General features: G+C 40.5%; 1 protein-coding gene across 2 annotated transcripts in view; it reads left to right on the top strand.

Moving 5' to 3' along the window:
• The window catches only part of sema3ab (sema domain, immunoglobulin domain (Ig), short basic domain, secreted, (semaphorin) 3Ab), a 75,079-nt gene extending 57,262 nt beyond the window's left edge, over positions 1–17,817 (top strand). The window contains exons 4-17 of one of the 2 annotated variants that reach the window (XM_037767196.1): positions 805–924; positions 2,871–2,961; positions 3,698–3,817; positions 5,326–5,468; positions 7,696–7,810; positions 7,925–7,994; positions 8,106–8,250; positions 8,350–8,569; positions 9,672–9,763; positions 9,864–9,905; positions 10,503–10,660; positions 13,301–13,368; positions 14,724–14,869; positions 15,155–17,817. In XM_037767196.1, the coding sequence (XP_037623124.1) occupies positions 805–924; positions 2,871–2,961; positions 3,698–3,817; positions 5,326–5,468; positions 7,696–7,810; positions 7,925–7,994; positions 8,106–8,250; positions 8,350–8,569; positions 9,672–9,763; positions 9,864–9,905; positions 10,503–10,660; positions 13,301–13,368; positions 14,724–14,869; positions 15,155–15,685 (2,061 nt within the window). In that variant the 3' untranslated portion in view covers positions 15,686–17,817. The remainder of the gene's footprint in view (positions 1–804; positions 925–2,870; positions 2,962–3,697; positions 3,818–5,325; positions 5,469–7,695; positions 7,811–7,924; positions 7,995–8,105; positions 8,251–8,349; positions 8,570–9,671; positions 9,764–9,863; positions 9,906–10,502; positions 10,661–13,300; positions 13,369–14,723; positions 14,870–15,154) is intronic. The other variant, XM_037767195.1, reaches the window with a different exon arrangement.
• The last annotated feature ends 1,126 nt before the right edge of the window (positions 17,818–18,943 follow it).

The following is an 18,943-nucleotide window of genomic DNA, read 5'->3' as shown; positions in this document are numbered from 1 at the left end:
TTTTTGTTTTCTTTTTGAATATGTGATGACACATTCAGTTTTATTTGAGGTCAGGTCTGCTCAGGCACGTGGCTGCCAGAGCACGAGGAAATATGCCACATGGCAACAGAGCGATGCACTCAGCAAATACAGATGCCTGTTGTGATAATGTTCTTACAATAAATAATAAAACAAAGACAAAAGAGCGGAATCAAGAACATCACTTCTGCGTTCTCTACTGACAGAATGACAGTAAGCCATCGTCGGCCGGCTTTGATGTAGGATTATTATGGTTGACTCTTTTGTTATTCTGCCATCTAATTCCCTCATGTAAGGATTTCACAATTATTCCATTGGAAATGACACAGCTCATGTGCATACAATCTCTGAAGCCAGCAGTGAAGGATGTCACAGAGTTCAGATAGAAAGACTGTAGCTCCTATGTGTGTGTGGTACTGAGTCATGGATAATAAAGCTTAGTTCGTTCATAATATTGTTTTCAGAATTATTACTCAGCACAGTTTGTATCGGCCGTTCTCTGAGGAATTACAGTAGATTACAGTAGGCTTTGCTCTCTGTTATCATTAGAGATTTCTCTATTTAAGTATCGGCTTTTCCTCTGTGACCTGTGCTCTTACTGAGGTCTGACCTGTTTATTTATCCAGCTGTTTCACCACTTTTTCACTGACCCAAATGTCAATTGCTGTCACAACAAGCTTTCGGACAACCGTGGCACCAAAGACTTGACAAAGAATTGTGACTTTAGAAATGTTTTCTGTCAAAGATTGAATATTCATCCTGCTTAATCTGTTCTCTGTCCATCAGAGGGAGTGCTCAAACTTCATCAAGGTGCTGCAGCCGTTCAACCAGACCCATCTGTACGTGTGCGGGACAGGAGCCTTCCACCCTGTGTGCTCCTACCTGGAGGTGGGCAAGAAACCAGAGGTACAGACATGTCACATTTTCTTTACTTGCTGTCAAACACAATAATGCATGTTGGCATTAAGATAAGGGGAAAGTTTGGGTGTTCTGAAGTAGGGTTGTATGAGGTACTTATTCATAGTCTGTGTATTAGCTACAATAGATAACGGTCAGCATGCCCCCAGTTTGGGGAAACAGACAGGAGTTACCAAGGGGAACCAAAACAACATATTTGAGCCACCTAAAAGATATCAATATCAGTTTAAGTGTACTCTATTTTTAGAATATGTTTGCGGTTTCCCTTGCTGTGAGACAGCTACACAGTGTATGTTTCTGACGGGGAACTGAAACCGTTATCTATGATCTCGCCAAAGCAACCAGACTCCATCCAAAAAAACAGTAATTTTACCTCGCAGAACACGGGAGTTGCTGGTCTAATGCTGCCTCAATCTGTTAGTTTGTTTGTGTTATTGTGTGACTTTGGTTAATTTGGATTCACTCCAGTCACACAATAGCACAAACAAACAAACTAACCGGTTGAGGCAGTAGTAGACCAGCAACTCCTGTGTTCTGCCAAGTAAAATTACAGGTTTTTCCAATGGAGTCTATTGGCTTCAGCGAGAGCATAAATGGATACAACGGCTTCAGTTTCCTGTCGGAAAGGGCTGACTCACAGCAAGGTAAAGCGGTGAAAATATTCTAAATATAAACTTAAACTGATATTGATTCTTTCAGGTGGCTTAAATACATTTTGCTGCAAGCCCCGTTCACAACAGCACTTTGCAAACACTACAACCCCACTTCAAAACACTCAAACTATCACTTTAAGTATTTAAAGTTTTGCAGGACCATGTGTAGTCGAGTGTGAGTGCATTCTCTGATGATTTGCTAAGTACATAAAAATGGTTTCATTCAGCAAAATGAGGTGGAAAATTACACACAGGGTTTCATAGTCTACAGGATTTCCAATTCATCACTCTAATATGGAACCGCTGTATATATGTGTGTGTATGTGTGTGCTCATTTCAGTATGAGCGAAGGAAATTGCTCTCTTCTCCTCCAAATGTCACTGAGTCAGACTTATTTAATGTGCGTTTCCTATTCATTATATGGCTATTTACAGACAATTAGAGGCAGGAAATATCTCTGAGGAAAGCCATCTACTGTACATAGATCATAACCTAGAAATGTACATGTAATTCATCTGATGAGTGTCGAGGTCACCAAGCCATAGAGAGTTATTGTTTTCATTCTCAGTCCGTTCCTGTTGGAGTATATGATGGTGGGGACCTGATTTTAAACGGCACCATTCTCACACATTTCCTCATAATTATCTGCTTCATAAACAAACTGTTTCAAGCAAAAACATGCATATTATGGTACAAATTTAAAACCAAAATATCTGCACCTTTGCATTTTTCTGTGATTTGCTGTAAAACATTTGGCAACTGTTTGGACTAAAATTTTATAAACAATTGTGTAGGTCGTAATAATATTCATTTGAGCTGCAACGAGTATTTTTTCAAGAAAAAAATTGTCAAAATTCTCTGATTCCAGCTTCTTAAATGTGAATATTTTCTAGTTTCTTTACTCCTCTATGACAGTTAACTGAATATCTTTGAGTTGTTGTCAAAACAAGACATTTGAAGACGTCATTTGGGAATTTTTGGGAAACACTGATCGACATTCTTTACAATTTTCTGACATTTTACAGATCAAACAAGTAATCAATTAATCAAGAAATTAATCGTCAGTGAAAATAATCCTTATTTGCAGCCCTAATGCTCATTTTCATAAAATACTAGATTTCTCCCAACCTGGATGTCACAGCAAAATTGTTTCCCCGGAGAGAATTCCACTCATACTGAAGCCACTGTTTTTGTGTAATTTGCCTTCTTAATGCCTGAAGTGAATGTGAACCCCTGTATTTGATAGTTCACCACAACTCCTGTAACTTTTTTCACATCCAGGACAGCGTTTTCAGACTGGACCCTCTCGTAGAAAATGGCCGTGGGAAGAGTCCCTACGATCCCAAGTTGCTCACTGCCTCCATGCTAATTGGTGAGTTTTAAGACCGGATACGCTGCGCTGTTCTTCTGTGTGTTAGAGCAAGGTCATATAAAATCGTGGGAGTCCTGAAAACACCCTCTGCCTCACTCTTTCATTTCAGAAGATATAGAGGGTGTAAAGTAAATAAATAGCCGAACGGGGCATTCCTGTCATTCATTACGAGGGGATCTGCTCTGTAGTTTGTATTTACACACTGGGAACCCGTCATTGGCAGCACTGCAAACTCTATTTCAATCTCAATATGCCTCCTTTAAGTGCTGGGCGTGCATGGCAGATAAGACTTTATTGAGTTTTCTTTTCACTGAAACCCCATTTTTTGGCAAATAAAGCAAGACTATGTGAGCATGTCTTTCCTCTCTACCCCCCAATTATTGCCAGTCACATTGTGTTATATCACACCGTTTAACCTAGCAGATGGCCATTTTCCAGCCCATCACCCCTCATCTCCTCTCCCCTTTCTCTCTCCCCTCTCACCAGCATTATTATGTACTCCCCCTGTCTTACACCTCTGTCCTGCCCCTCCTCATGTGTCGCCCTTCCCGTCTCAGCCCTGCCTACTGTGTTAATGTCAATTTCACACTCCTGATGTTCATCACGTCCATCACTGTCTGGTGTTCTCACAGGACGCCATGTCTACCTGTACTGCTAAGCCCCCCGAACAATTCCTCAGACTTTCACACCTGCATCACTGGGGAGACTAACACGCTGTATTTCCTCTCACTCTCAGATGGAGAACTGTATGCTGGGACATCAGCTGACTTCATGGGGCGGGACTTTGCTATCTTTCGCACTCTTGGAAGGCATCACCCAATCAGGACGGAGCAACATGACTCCCGGTGGCTAAACGGTGAGAGAGAAGAGGAAAATCACTTTGATTGTATTCATGAGTAGTTTCAAATATGCAATACTTTTTGGGTCCTTGATTTTGCAAGCAACTCTTAGTTGGTTTATGTCCTACTGTATCTATCAAATGTATTATCCTGGAGATTTTCAATGGCGGTTGGTGATGTTAAGTCTGATGCTACTACTCTGACTATTGGTTTTTCTATCTATAAACTACCGGCAGACCTTTAAATTTGTCGTTTTAATATAGCCATCCACTTTTATGGGAATGACACTCAGCTGTAGGGCTGCAAATAACGATTATTTTCATTGTTGATTAATCTGTTGATTATTTTCTTGATTAATCGATTAGTTGTTTGGTCTATAAAATGTCAGAGAATGGTGAAAAATGTTTCCCAGTGTCCAAGATGACGTCCTCAAATGTCTTGTTTTGTCCACAACTCAAAGATTTTCAGTTTACTGTCATAGAGCAGTAAAGAAACCAGAAAATATTCACATTTAAGTAGCTGGAATCAGAGAATTTTGACTTTTTTTTTCTTAGAAAGTGACTCAAACCGATTCATTGATTATCAAAATAGCTGGCGATTGATTTAATAGTTGACAACTAATCGATTAATCATTGCAGCTCTACAAGCAATTAGTTTATGTCCTATTTATGAAATTTATTATCCGGAAAATGTTCATTGACAGTTGGTGATGTTAAGTCTGATGCCCCTGCTCCGATCCATGGATTGCCTACTTTGTTTTCTGTCTATATACTACTAGGCCTTTAAATAAGTAGTTTTTATATAGCTTTCCACTTTTATGCGTATGACACTCCGCTGTCACTTGTCTGTCAAACACGATGATCTCAGCAAACTAACCTAAAGGAACGCCTGGACTCTATGGACTATGAGAGACATTATACTGAAACTTTCTCTATTTAAATATAAAACAGACGTCCTTCAGGAGAAAAACGACCCTGCAGCAGTCTCTGGGATTTATTTGTTTGTTTTTCTGATCATATCAACAAACACATTCTGTATTTTGAAACGACTGAGAAATGAATCCACGCTTTTGTGTCTTCACAACTATGTTTTTGCAATTCATTAAACTCCTGCTTCAGCCGAGGAGCTTTCTGCATGGCTCAAATTATTGCAGCCTGTTTTCTAACAAAGACAAAGCACGATGAGCATATTGCTCAAGTGTTGGCTTCTCTCCACTGGCTGCCGGTGGAGTTTAGTATTCAATATAAAACTTAAGTTAATACTTATCATGCTCTAAACAGTGAAGCCTTCGAGTACCTCTCTTAAAATGAAGGCATACCGATCATTTGCTGTCATCATTGCTCTTGTGTTTACAATCTTGCCTGTCTGATGTTTAATGCTAAATGCTTTCATTGTGAAGCACTTTGTAACGATTTTTTGAAAAGTGCTAAATAACCAAAGACCTTGAGATACAACGTAATCCTTTAATTGATACTTAAAGTGATTTCCTTTATCTCAAATGTGTGTGTGTCGCTGTGTGTTGCAGATCCCAGGTTTGTGGGCGTCCATCTGATTCCAGAGAGCGACAACCCAGAAGACGACAAAATCTACCTGCTCTTCAAAGAGAACGCCATGGACGGAGAGCACGCTGGGAAGGCCACACATGCTCGCATCGGACAGCTCTGCAAAGTACGCGCACACACACACACACATTAACACACACGCCACATGTCCATTCAAACACACACAAAGGAACAGACGCACACAAAAAGGAGAGACACACACACCGACATTATGTGAAATGGCTTCTGTATCTGGAAAAACACTTGACGGGTGTCTGAGTGGCTTTCATAATGGCAGGTTTCAGGGGCTGTTATCTGTGATTATTTTTAGCCTGGAGAAGAGTGGGCTTTGTTGTGTGAGGGTACAATCAGCCCCCGAAGACAGAAACCTGAGAGAAATGTTAAATGTCACCAGAACCTGAGAGGCAAAGACGCTGTCAATGGCACCACTGTTATCCTAATGCCAGGCTTTGGCACTGATTGGCTCTGCTACACCCTCTAGCTCCAGGGGATGGTTATGTTAAATCACTGGCCTCGTATCAGCTTTCACGTTCCAAATCCCATTCTTATTCATTAAGCAGGAATCCGCCTGGCTGACTGCAGATCAGCGAGTAATGTCCAGCCTCAGCCTCCTATTTAGCTGCATATCGTGCCTCTGTCATAATCTCTGATTACCCAGTATGCCAGGAATCTGCTATGCTCAACCAAAGACAAGCCATCCATTATGCAAGATGTGGTATTAATTTGGGCCTATGCATATTTGGACACATTCTAATTTACTGTCGTAAATCAACACCAAATGGGCTACGTTTTTATGAGCCAGCACTTTGTGCCTCTGTGTTCGTGTGCTATGCTGTGGAAAACAAACACTATACTGTGAGGCACACAGACACATATTATCAGGGTGTGAAGTGGAACATACAGTACGTTAGAGACAATCTTCTTTCTTCACAACATCTATAAAAAACATTATTTATCATTGGAAATGCATTTTGAAATGGATGTTTGGTTGGCCTGTTAAGTAATTAAGAGAAATCACTGTCACAATCAATGAAAAGCTTATGTTTCATGTATGGTCATGTATGACCAAGACCAGAGTGTATCGAGACCGAGACGAGACCAAGACTTTGAGGGGTTGAGACCAAGTCAAGACCAAGACCAGACTAGTGCGAGTCCCACACCGCACGACACACTTAACGATACAATGTGGAACATACGAACCACTGAGGCACTCCTCAAATTGATCTGAAACATCCACATTCCCATAAAAACACCCACAGAGAACAAATGAAGGTTCCTCTTCATTCACCTCTTCTAACAATATACATCTAACTTTTTAGTTTATTCGCGCAGTTGTGTTCTTTACCGGTCTTGAAATAAAATCCTCTTTGTCTGAAGCCGAGACAAGGCCGAGTAAAACTGCGGTCGATTCCAAGACGAGATCTTCAAAAAGTGGTCTTGAGACCGGTTTTGAGTACTACAGCACAGATTTGAAGACTATTAAAGACAGTTCTTTCGGTTTCAGAAGTTTCTTTTGTAAATCCATCGTCATATGACCAACAAATGCAATCATTTATCATAGAAACTTGTATCATAGAGTTACAAAGGCCAGCATCACGTGGACTATTCCACCCCCCTCTTAGAGTAAGAGTGGTTGGGCCAAAACAGGTGTTGTTGCTTTTATTTGACAGTTGTGTGTATCAATTGAACTAAACCACAAACACACTCACACCCATATCAAGCCACCATATCAAGCCAAATTCTGCAATAAAGTGTTTCGAACTGGAACTGCTGGACTATTTGTGATTTGACCAGTCACTTCAGTGGTGGGTGATGATTTCCCAGAGCCCAAGTTATTAAGAGATGCCACAGTCAGCCCTCCTCTTTCTCTTTCATCTCAAACTTTGAAGGTCTTTCTCATATTTTTCCCATATCTATTTTGTAATATGAATGACAAAATTGTGTCCATAGTATGCTCTGAAAGGCGTACAGTAAGAGGAGAAAATGACAGCATGGGTTGCATAGGGTAGGCTGTTCTCATGCTCTGTATCCAGCCAGCAAGGGAGCGCCACACCTCATTCAACCAGAGGGTAATGAGCCGTATACTCTCAGCTCAGCAGTATGAAATTAGGCAATGCGAAGTCCTCCATCATCAACATTATAGCCAATGATTTTTTTTTTCCATTTTACAGACATAAAGCTGCATATAAATACAAAAACTATGATATATTGGTATACGCTAAAAGGGGAAGAAAGTAACTGTGGAAAATAAAACAGAAATTGTCTCAATGTTTCTTTAAGTTTCATATAAATTAGTTTCCCTGCTGATCTTCTACATGTGATCCGTCCAACAGAATGACCTGGGAGGTCACAGGAGTCTGGTGAATAAGTGGACCACCTTCCTGAAGGCTCGACTTATTTGCTCCGTGCCCGGCAGTAATGGAATAGACACACACTTTGATGAACTACGTGAGTGGTTGCTCTCGCACCTTAAAAACGTGTTTCGCACATTATTTCCTGAAGATGAATCTTTTCAGCAAAGAACATGTCTGTAATATACGGTGTCCTCTCTTTGGTTTTCAGAGGATGTATTTCTCATGAGCACAAAGGATCCTAAGAGCCCGATCATCTATGCAGTATTCACCACTTCCAGGTACTGTGACTGACATGGAGATAGTTTGGGCCATAATCACTGATTGAATGACTCGTGTTTTCAACAAGAACCTGACCCTTCCTTACTTGACTCTTCCTTTCTGCCCATTAGCAACATCTTCAAAGGTTCAGCTGTGTGTATGTACAGCATGACGGACATCAGGAGAGTGTTCCTGGGTCCTTACGCTCACAGAGATGGACCCAACTATCAGTGGGTGCCCTTCCAGGGACGCGTCCCTTACCCGCGGCCCGGCACAGTGAGTGCAGTACACTCTTTATGGGGACGTCGGTGTGTTAATTCTCCTTTATGTCCTGCAATGTTATTGTTATAACAATTAACTTATTTTCCTCAACAGTGCCCGAGCAAGACGTTTGGAGGGTTTGACACAACCAAGGACCTTCCTGATGAAGTCGTAACCTTTGCCAGAAGCCACCCGGCCATGTTCAACCCCGTCTACCCCATCAACAATCGACCAATCATTGTCAAAACAGACGTGGACTACCAGTTCACCCAGATAGTGGTGGACAAAGTAGAAGCAGAGGACGGCCAGTACGACGTCATGTTCATAGGCACAGGTACACACTTATATACATTTGCATACAAACTGTAAATTTGATATTTCGTTCTATCCTTTGTTCTATTGCTTTACAGCCCTGTCTTTTAAGAATTACGTTCCCATACAACTAAACTGCATTCTTAATTACGTTTGGAGGGTCACAGATTACATTTGTCTTTGACGTATCACAAATATGTCTGTAATGATAGTCCGCTGAAGGCTTCAGCGAGTGACGTAGTACAACGAGCGACGCATAGAGTATGTGAGATAGTATATCGAGCGACCGTTAATGAAAGTTGCGTTGAATAATAACATTATTGAAAGTTATGTGGTATAATAACGAGTATAACAAGCAATAAAGTCCGCTAAAGACGTGCGGGAAGAGAAGTGGACGGATGGGTCAAACAAACACAGGACTTTCCCCCAGGAGACCGCTGTTCGTGTCCCTTGTGAAACTAAAAGTCAATGTTCTTACGTAGTCACTTTAAGCCAGACCATGGGTTGTGCTCTACTGTACTATATATTATGTTATGTTATATTACTACCTCACCTTATACTATATCTCATATCCCATACTATATCATAATTTACCATATTATACTATATTATGTTAATATGTCACAGATTTGTTTGCATCATATTCTATATTCTATTTATATTAAATATCTACAGTATGTTAATGCAGACAAACTTAAGGTAGCATTACTTAATCATATCATCAGTCTGGTGTAAACTGTTAGACTTGCTGACTCTGCTGCTATTATATTATATCACACTGCTGTCACTTTACCTTGCAATTTCTGTCTCCATATGCTCTTGTATAGTCTTCTATTTTTAATTTTTTCTCTTGTTTTTTTATACAGGTATATATAAAATATATAATTTTTGTATACCTATTTATTAATCTATTTTACTATTACTACTATCTATTTATTCTCCCTCTATTTATTGCTACTGTTGCTGTCTTTGTGCTGCTGCAAAAAACAATTTTTTTTTTGCTCTTTTTATAGCAGCAGCACTTCATTTTATCAAAAAAGGTTTATCTTTTCTTAAACTGAAAGTGATTTAGAAGCATATACTGTAGAGTGGATATTAACTTGTGTGCTTCCTTTGTGTGCTAGACATGGGGACGATACTGAAAGTGGTGTCCATCCCCAGAGGCTCCTGGCACGACCTGGAGGAAGTCCTACTGGAAGAAATGACCGTCTTCAGAGTGGGTTATTCTCTCATCACTTAAAGGTTAAAGGATGACTGTAGAACCAGCCAGTGTTGTCTAATCAATTTATTCTGTTGTCATTTTTTAATTGTTACAGGAGCCGACAGCCATCACAGCGATGGAACTTTCAACAAAACAGGTATTGATTGTCGTTTTAATTGCATGTAAAATGAAACTATAGCAGAACAAAGCTCCATAGCGAAGAGGAGATATCGAGCTCATATCAAGATGACTCTGAAAAAGAATATTAGCTCAGTAAATGAGTTCAGTGACTGCTGGAGATAAGCCTCCTGGATTGCACTAGGGGAGAAACATATGATACATAATGAAAGAGTGACTACTGTTTTTCCTGTCTGAAAAACCTGTCTCATAGAGAGTGAGATCTTTTCCTCGTCGGTGGCACGCCTTGCTGCTTGGATGAAATACAAAACAAAAGGCGCGCTTGTGTAAACACTTATCGCACAAAGATCTCAATTGTTGGCTTTTTGGCAACAGTTAGCCCGTCAACTTAAATTGCAGGGAGGGACAAAATGAGACAGCTAATTGACAGGTAGGAGGGTGCTGAGCTCCTTGTAGTAAAACGGTCTGTCCACATTCCTGATTTTTGCTTCACTGACACACTGATCCAGACATAGGCGTACTACTCAAAGCACACCGCCCACCCAGACTTAAAACCTAAATTGAAGCTCCTAAGACATAAAGTATCTGATATTTAATCTCTCTTTCGCCCTCACAGCAACAACTGTACCTGGGCTCAGACATCGGTGTGTCCCAGATGCCTTTGCATCGGTGTGAGGTTTATGGGAAGGCTTGTGCCGAGTGCTGCCTGGCAAGGGACCCTTACTGTGCATGGGACGGCACCGAGTGTTCCAGATACTTTCCCATGGCCAAGAGGTACTGAATACACACTTCCACATTCATGTCATGTCACCACCCTCCCATTGTATTTTACAAGCTGCCTGACACCTTGTACACAGCGCTCCAAAACATAGAGCAGGTATTTTTGAAGTCTGCCTCAAATGCAATATGATACTTCCAACCAACAGCAGATACTTTGACACATCTGGCTAGTTATACACATTGAATTTAATTAGGGTTGTCAGAGTTCTGTAACGCAATAGTCACACAACTTGCAATTTAGCCAAGCCGCTATTCGATCTTTCGGAGATTGTAGCAGGTTCAGTTTTAAAGCTAGAGTGAAGATACTGGTATCATATGAAACTAGAAAACCTCCAGAATCCATTGGTACCAACCATGACAACATATCGTGTCATACTAGCTTGTCGGGTAGGAGGCTGAATAATGTTCCAAATTTAGGCTAAATTTTGGCGAGGAAAAACTGGCATGGCCATTGTTAAAGGGGTCCCTTAACCTCTGACCTCAAGATATGTGAATGAAAATGGGTTCTATGGGTACCCATGAGACTCCCCTTTACAGACACGCCCACTATTACGCCCACATTAATGATAATCACATGCAGTTTGGGGCAAGTCATAGTGAAGTCAGCTCACTGACCCACTGACAGCTGTTGTTGCCTGTTGGGCTTGAGTTTGCCATGTTATGATTTGAGTATATTTTTTATGCTAAATGTAGTACCTGTGAGGGTTTCTGGACAATATTTGTCATTGTTTTGTGTTGTTAATTGATTTCCAATAATAAATATATACATACATTTGCATAAAGCAAGCATATTTTCCCACTCCCATGTTGACAAATCTCCCTTTAAAGCAGCAGTAGGCGAGATTGGAGAAAATATTATTAAAAAAAAGTTATCGTTATAAAACGGTCACTATATCCTGACAGTAGTGCATGAGACAGGTAATTTGGAAAAAAATCATGTGCCTCTGTGTCCTCCGGTGCTCCTAATGGGATCTGCAAGATTTCACAGACCAGAGGAAAACAACCAATCAGAGCCGAGCTGGAGCCTGCTGTCTCTGAACAGCTGTCAATCACTCACAAACTCCGATCAAACGGTCAAACTAGGCAGCGCTGATCAAATATTAATCAATATTCTGTTACTGTAATGCCTATTTCTCACCTCAAATGTTTTCAGAAACATCTTGTAGTGTACTGTTTAGCTGTAAAATGAGAAAGTTTGTGACCCAGCAGCCATGTTGAGATCAGTAAAGGAAATACCAAGCAACGCCCACCAGCCAGAGCACAGCCAATAGGAGCACTCTCTATGAAATGACCTGTGATTGGCCAAAGTCTCCCGTCACAGGCTCGATTTTCAAATACCTGAGAACAGAGCCATGAGGAGGTGCAGAAGTCTAGTTATCTCTTGAACACTTGAATTACAATATGCTGAAAGGTTATTATGGAATTTTTGCCCAATGATGCCAAAGAAATTCTGCCTACTGAAGCCTTAAGGTACATTTTGAGCGGATAAAAAAATCGCAATTAACTATGGACATTCATGCGATTAATCACGATTAAATATTTTAATCAATTGACAGCCCTAAATTTAATGCATGCTTTGGATAAATCACCAAATTCTCGAACCAAAACACTCTGCTAGCATCACAGTTACGATGTGTTTCATACGAAAAGAACAACATCAACAGAAAGGTGTGTTTTTGCACGAGAGCAACCTGCTTTAGATTTAAACATGTTCAAATGTGCAACACATGTTTGAATCATGCTTGTTTAAGAATTACTTTTGTTTAACATATTGACTATACATTACAGAGGTAAAACCAGTTTATATAGAAGGCTTTTCACTTGGTGATTGAGGACATATGCAGTCAGACCGCGATTCAAAGCTGGAGCTCGGGCACACTTATAGTGCAGGCTTTGTATATTTGCCAAAACCCCCTAAAGGTAGAGGGGTCGTGTTTCTACCAGAGAGCCAGAAATATAACCTGCCTCATGTGTTTACTGTAAATGAGACCCAATGTCAGTGATGTCTGGAGGCTGTCTGGGTGAACCAGGGGTTAGGGAGGTGTTAGAGGTTCGGTGGTTGTAGTAGTGGACCGATCTGTTCGTGTTCATGTGTGTGTGTACTTGTGTGTGCAGCCTCCCACTCATAGCTCCATGGGGCTTATTGATTTGAATGCTAGCTGCACAGCATCCTGTTCTCGCTGTTAGTTGGACTCCAGAGTCCTACGTTCAAACAGAAGACAGCCAGAGAAAACTCTTACCTCCAATTACCAACACACCAACGCTGGACTAGAACAGTTGGAGCCAGAGGGGGAGAAGTTACCAGTTTTCTTTGGTGTCTCCATAGTTTCTTATCCTTCGGGTTGTGTTGCACACTTTACTTGAAACTCCATCTCTTTTGCGTCTGCAACCTAGAGAGATGTCAGGCTGAAATGATTAATGAAGTTTGAATTCCTCCGTCATACACACCCTATAATTAAAGCTCCTCTTTGCCTGCTGTTAGTTTATTTATTTGTGTTGGCCTCCGCTATCGCTGTACATCGAAACCATATTCACACACCTACACACACAAACTGTACACACATATTCTCACACATACAAAGAAGCCAGTGTGTCTGCTGACTCATGAAGGTGTTTATATTTGTGTTTCTGCAGGAGAACAAGGAGGCAAGACATCAGGAATGGAGACCCACTCACACAATGCTCAGATCTGCAACACCATGGTGCGTAAATGAAAAGGATTAGGCCCTTTACAAACTATTGTATAATCAAGGCAATGTGTTTTAGTACAGACATTACTAATAACACGTATGCTCGTTTGAATTTCCAAATGATATATTGAGAAGAGCTTTTTGTTTTAAGGATTTATTTCTTCTTTGAACATAAAAAAAATGACCGCTGCTGGCCTTTCCTGAAGCGGTCCAAACAGAAGAGAAGCCAGTTGAATGTGTGTGTTTTATGTGTCTCTGGTGGTGTGAAGATTAGAGTCGGTCCATGTGAAGCTTCTAATTAACATGGTCAGGATTCCTCCGAGCCTCCTCCCTGCCGCCAAGCCCTCCTCTCTGCTGGCCTGTTAGCGGTCTCAGTCCAAAAGCAGGACTCATACTGGAGTCTAATACGCTGTGATTATACGTTTCTTTCATTTAACTGAAAAGAACAAAAGAGAAAAAAAGAAGTGTTATCGAAAGCTGCTGATTTGAGGAGTTCAGACACGAAAAAATATGGTTACATGTTGCTCCCTTCTCAGTAGGCAGCAAAACTTTTGATTATATATTTTAACCAGACACAGCACGCTATAAAGAAAATGAGAAAAAGAAACAAAAGTGTGAATAACAATATATTGTAGCAGGCTTCACTGGAGTCTGAATTGTTAAATGTACAACAGGATTTAGGAGATGAATCAGAAGAACACTGGCCTGACAGTGACTGAGTAGCGTTGCACCTACTTGACTGTATAAAACCCATTTCCTCCAATGACTGCCTCTGTGGTGGGAGCTGCTTATTCTGCACATGATTGAGTGTGATAAGAAAAGAGACAGGACAATGTGACAAAATAATGTAAAATGCAGTCACTGAAAAAAATAAACTAAAAACAGACCCCTATCTTTTGTATCTGTCAGTCAGAGAAAAGAAGAAAAGCAGAGATAGTTTTATACAGAAAATCAAAAAAACTGGCTTCACAAACTGGAAAAATCATTTACTTTAACAAACTGGAACAACCACAACAAATAAGAAACTGTGAAAACTACCATTCCTTCTCCACAACATTAAGAGCCTGGTTCTCTAGAAATCAAACTTGTGAACATTAGAACAGTGAGATGTTATTTATTGTCTTATTTGTCATTATTATATTTAGTGTAAGAGCTGCTCCTGCTTCGTGTGTCGCAGTTCAGTGTACATATTCACCAGTCCTAACATTGTTGTTGTATTAGTTGTTGTTTGTTCTGTCATGATGTCTGCTGATTGTTGTCACGTCTGTGTTTTAACTAAATGTTATCAATATGCACTGTCTCTGTCAAATAAAGTAATAAACTTAAACTAAACTTGGGTGACAAATATATTCTGTTTTTTCATCTAGATGAACTGAGTGGGCAGACGACTCTCCTGGATAAAACTGTGTATGGTGTGGAGAATAGCAGCACTTTCCTTGAGTGCAGTCCCAAGTCGCAGAGAGCCCTGACATACTGGCAGTATCAGCGCTCCGCTGACGACCGCAAGCAAGAGGTTAGAACTACCTCAGCACATACTTAATCTGTTTTGTTGAAATAGACACAGATACAGTTTCTCTGCAGATAAAGCAAAGCAGATAAATAATGATAGATGGCACTTCATAATGAATATTATTTTAGATAATACAGTATCATATTTTATTAATATTTAATTGCCAGAGTTGATTCAAGTGAAATTAATTTTGTGAAATAAAAAAAGCCGTGAGGCATAGCTAATTAGATATTTGAGAAATGTTGTATCTTTATCTCAGTGTCCTTCGCTCTGTCTCTATCGCTGTAGATCCAATCAGAAGAGCGTTTCATCCGCACAGACCAGGGCCTACTGATCCGCACACTCAACAAGAAGGATTCTGGGATCTATCTGTGCCAGGCGGTGGAGCACGGCTTCATGCAGACGCTTCTGAAGGTGACCTTAGAGGTCATTGACACCGAGCGCCTGGAGGATCTGCTTCATCGCGACGAAGCGGCCAGCGTCCCCAGCGTCCCCGCTCAGGATCCCTCCCCGCCTCAAGAAAGTCCCAATCAGAAGCTGTGGTACAGAGACTTCCTGTCTTTGGTCAATCACCCGACTCTGAACAGCGTGGACGAGTTCTGCGAGCAGGTGTGGAAGAGGGAGAGAAAGCACCGGAGGCAGAAAGCTCACCTGGTGCAGCAAGTACAAATGCACCAGCAGCACCAGCAGAAGGTGGCGAACCCTCGCACACACGTGCACGCTCAAGGGCTGGCAGCCAAGTGGAAACACCTGCAAGACAGGCAGAAGGGACGCAACCGCAGGACCCATGAACTGGAGAGGGCCCCCCGCAGCGTCTGACCTATAACCCTTTGACTTTTAACGCCTGAACCACACCCTCATTCTGTAACCTTGATTAACCTTCCCACTGTTCTCCTTCATACTGAGATACAGACATCTTCCACAAAGACTGGATTGAAAAGTCAAACTGGAAAAAGGTATCCTGATCTGCCAGCTGGTGCGTTCTGTGCGTGGGCAGCCATGTTTACAGTACGACAGCACAGAGGACTGCAGGAAACGGGATGTTGTATCACGCAGGACCATATTGTCTCAGCTGGCCTCTGTGGCCTGAACACTGCAGAGGGACAGTGTCAACCAGCACAAGAACTGGATACACACACGCACACACACACACACGCACACACACACACACACACCCTACAGACGTGACTGACTCCACATTGAGATGTCAATGGCATTGTCTCATGGCATGCTAGTTAGCTGTCTTTATCAGTGTGAAACTAAAAATACCTGATCATTTCTTTTTTTACTTCACAAATATGAAAGAAGGAGGGTGTGATTGTATTAAAAAAACAGTCTGGAGAGTAAATGGACTTACAAGCACAAAATAAGTGAAGCTCATGGAAAGCACAAACGGGATACCTTTTGGTATTATAGATGGTTAAATCGGTCAACGCGAGGAAGAAAAATGCCCAAGCACTGCAAGAAACTGGGAGCACCATTTGTCAACAGATACAACTATGTAGCTAAGATGTGTAAATACTGTATTCTACGACGTCTCCTCGTACTAAAGGGAATGGCTTGCAGTCGTCTTGTTGCTTTCTGTTGTTTCCCCAGATAGAGTTTTATTTAAGGAAAAAGTCTTTGGAAAGCAGTTGTAAACAGGGAGATTTTGTACTAGTCTGTGTGTCCATGCCCTAGATAAGCTTCCCAAAACAAAGTCAGGTTTTATTATTCTGTTTTGTTCATCTTTTTTTTTTTCTTTTTTGAATCATCAGATTTTCTTCCAGTGTCAGCAGTCGTCACTTTATAAGGACGTCGGCCAACTGCATCATCTCAGTGCATGAAATGTCATACTGAGTTCTTCCACGTTCATTTGATTTGTACACACTTTGTTTCCACTATATGTGTATTTATTGATATACAATTATGTACATTGTGAAAATAATTTTCGATGTGCAGGCTTTTTTTTTTTTTTCCTCCTCTCATTTGGTTTGATTAATCTGATTTACAGGACCAATCTCTTAAAATAACTGTATTATCACAAATACTGTAGTAAAACTGGAAGTTATTTATCAATATTGGTCAATATTACATGCATTGCATATCAAATGCACTGAGCAATAACCCAGTATCCATACTGTATTTTTCTCTTCCACATTCATTGCCTCATATTCTTCACAGGCAGCGCGGTGTGTCAACTTCATTTCACTGCACGTGACATAAACAACCTTTTCTGATTATAACAATCCTTTATTATACGATGCACACACAGAAACCTGGAATGTAGCTGTGAACATTATGTAAATATAAATACTATGGTCTATGTTTGACACTGTGTACTAGTGCATGTGAATACTATTGTAGTGTTCCCGTTTTTGCTATAGCGATGATATACTAGTCTGGTGTTGTCACCGTTATTCTGTTGTTTGCTTATGCAGTACACGATATTAACTATTTCAAAGATGTACATACTATTTCTGTTAGGACTCTTAACTGTATGATTGATCATTCCTGAGGTAGGTATTCATAAAAAAATATATATATAAACAAGATCTCACTGTGGATTTAAACATCCACAGACCCGCTAACAACAACGAACAACAACAGTGTCAGTTGAGCATTGCAACACTTCAGTATGTCAGATGTTTAGTGAGTGTTTGCAAACCTCATCTGCTTTTTGGGAAGCCGTGACGGAGGAAGATGAGAAACAGCTGGAGCCGCCCCTCGAGAAAGCGATTTTAAGGCTAACAAGACAAGTTCAACACCAGAGTTGTGGAACTCTCAGTAGAGATGTGCATATGATAAGGTCATCATTATAAAGAGAAGATATAGGATGCCTCACTGCATCTGTCTCGGACATATATTCGGTGAAAGTGAGGAAATGAAGTGCTGCTGCTGCTTTTTTGGCATGATGATGATGATGATGGTGGTGATGTATTCTACTGATCTAATAAATGTCTCTTCATGAAGTGCTGGTTTCATTAAATCTATTTTTAATGTGCTCTGTCCTGCTGCTATCACAGTATGTGGTTAGAGAAAAGACAAGTTTCCTGTAGCGTAGATGATCCGATTAGATGTTGGACTACCTTGCTGCATACCTTACCATATTAATGGAAAGAAAAATTCATATTTGAAATTCATATTTAATGTTGTACCTGTCTGTTATGTCCAGATAAGTAAAGTATACTGACATCGAAGGATGAGCTAATTAATGATTTCATTAAGCAATTCAAAGTGCTTTACATAAAACATCAGATGCATCGAGACAAAGTGCAAAAGAAACATTATAAAATAAATTAAAAACTAGGGCAGTCAAAGTTAATGCGATAATAACGTGTTAACGCTAATTTGTTTTAATGCCACTAATTTCTTTAAATGCATTAATGCAACATGCGATTTTTAGATTGTAGTGGGCTCAGTTTTAAAGCTGAAAGAGTAAAGATACTGGCATCATATGAAACTAGGAAACCTAAGGTATCCATTGGTACCAACCATGTCATACCGGCTTGTCATGAAGGAGGTTAAATAACGCTCCAAACTTACACTAAATTTTGGCGAGGAAAAAATGGCATGGCCATTTTCAAAGGGGTCCCTTGACCTCTGACCTCAAGATATGTGGATGAAAATGGGTTCTATGGGTACCCACGAGTCTCCCCTTTACAGACATGCCCACTTTATGATAATCACATGCAGTTTGGGGCAAGTCATAGTCAAGTCAGCACATACTGACGGCTGTTGTTGCGCGTTGGGCTTGAGTTTGCCATGTTATGATTTCAGCATATTTTTCAATGCTAAATGCAGTACCTGTGAGGGTTTCTGTACAATATTTGTCATTGTTTTGTGCTGTTTATTGATTTCCAACAATACATACTGTATATACATACATTTGCATAAAGCAAGCATATTTGTCCACTCCCATGTTGATAAGAGTATTAAATACTTGACAAATCTCCCTTTAAGGTACATTTTGAACAGATAAAAAATGTGCGATTAATTGCGATTAACTATGGACAATCATACACACACATCATAAATATTTTTATCGATTGACAGCCCTATTAAATACAATTAAAAACAGTCCAAGAGAATAGAAAA

The sequence above is a fragment of the Sebastes umbrosus genome, chromosome 4 (assembly GCF_015220745.1).
Source record: "Sebastes umbrosus isolate fSebUmb1 chromosome 4, fSebUmb1.pri, whole genome shotgun sequence".
In the NCBI taxonomy this organism is placed as follows: domain Eukaryota; kingdom Metazoa; phylum Chordata; class Actinopteri; order Perciformes; family Sebastidae; genus Sebastes; species Sebastes umbrosus.
This window is presented reverse-complemented; position numbering and strand designations above follow the sequence as displayed.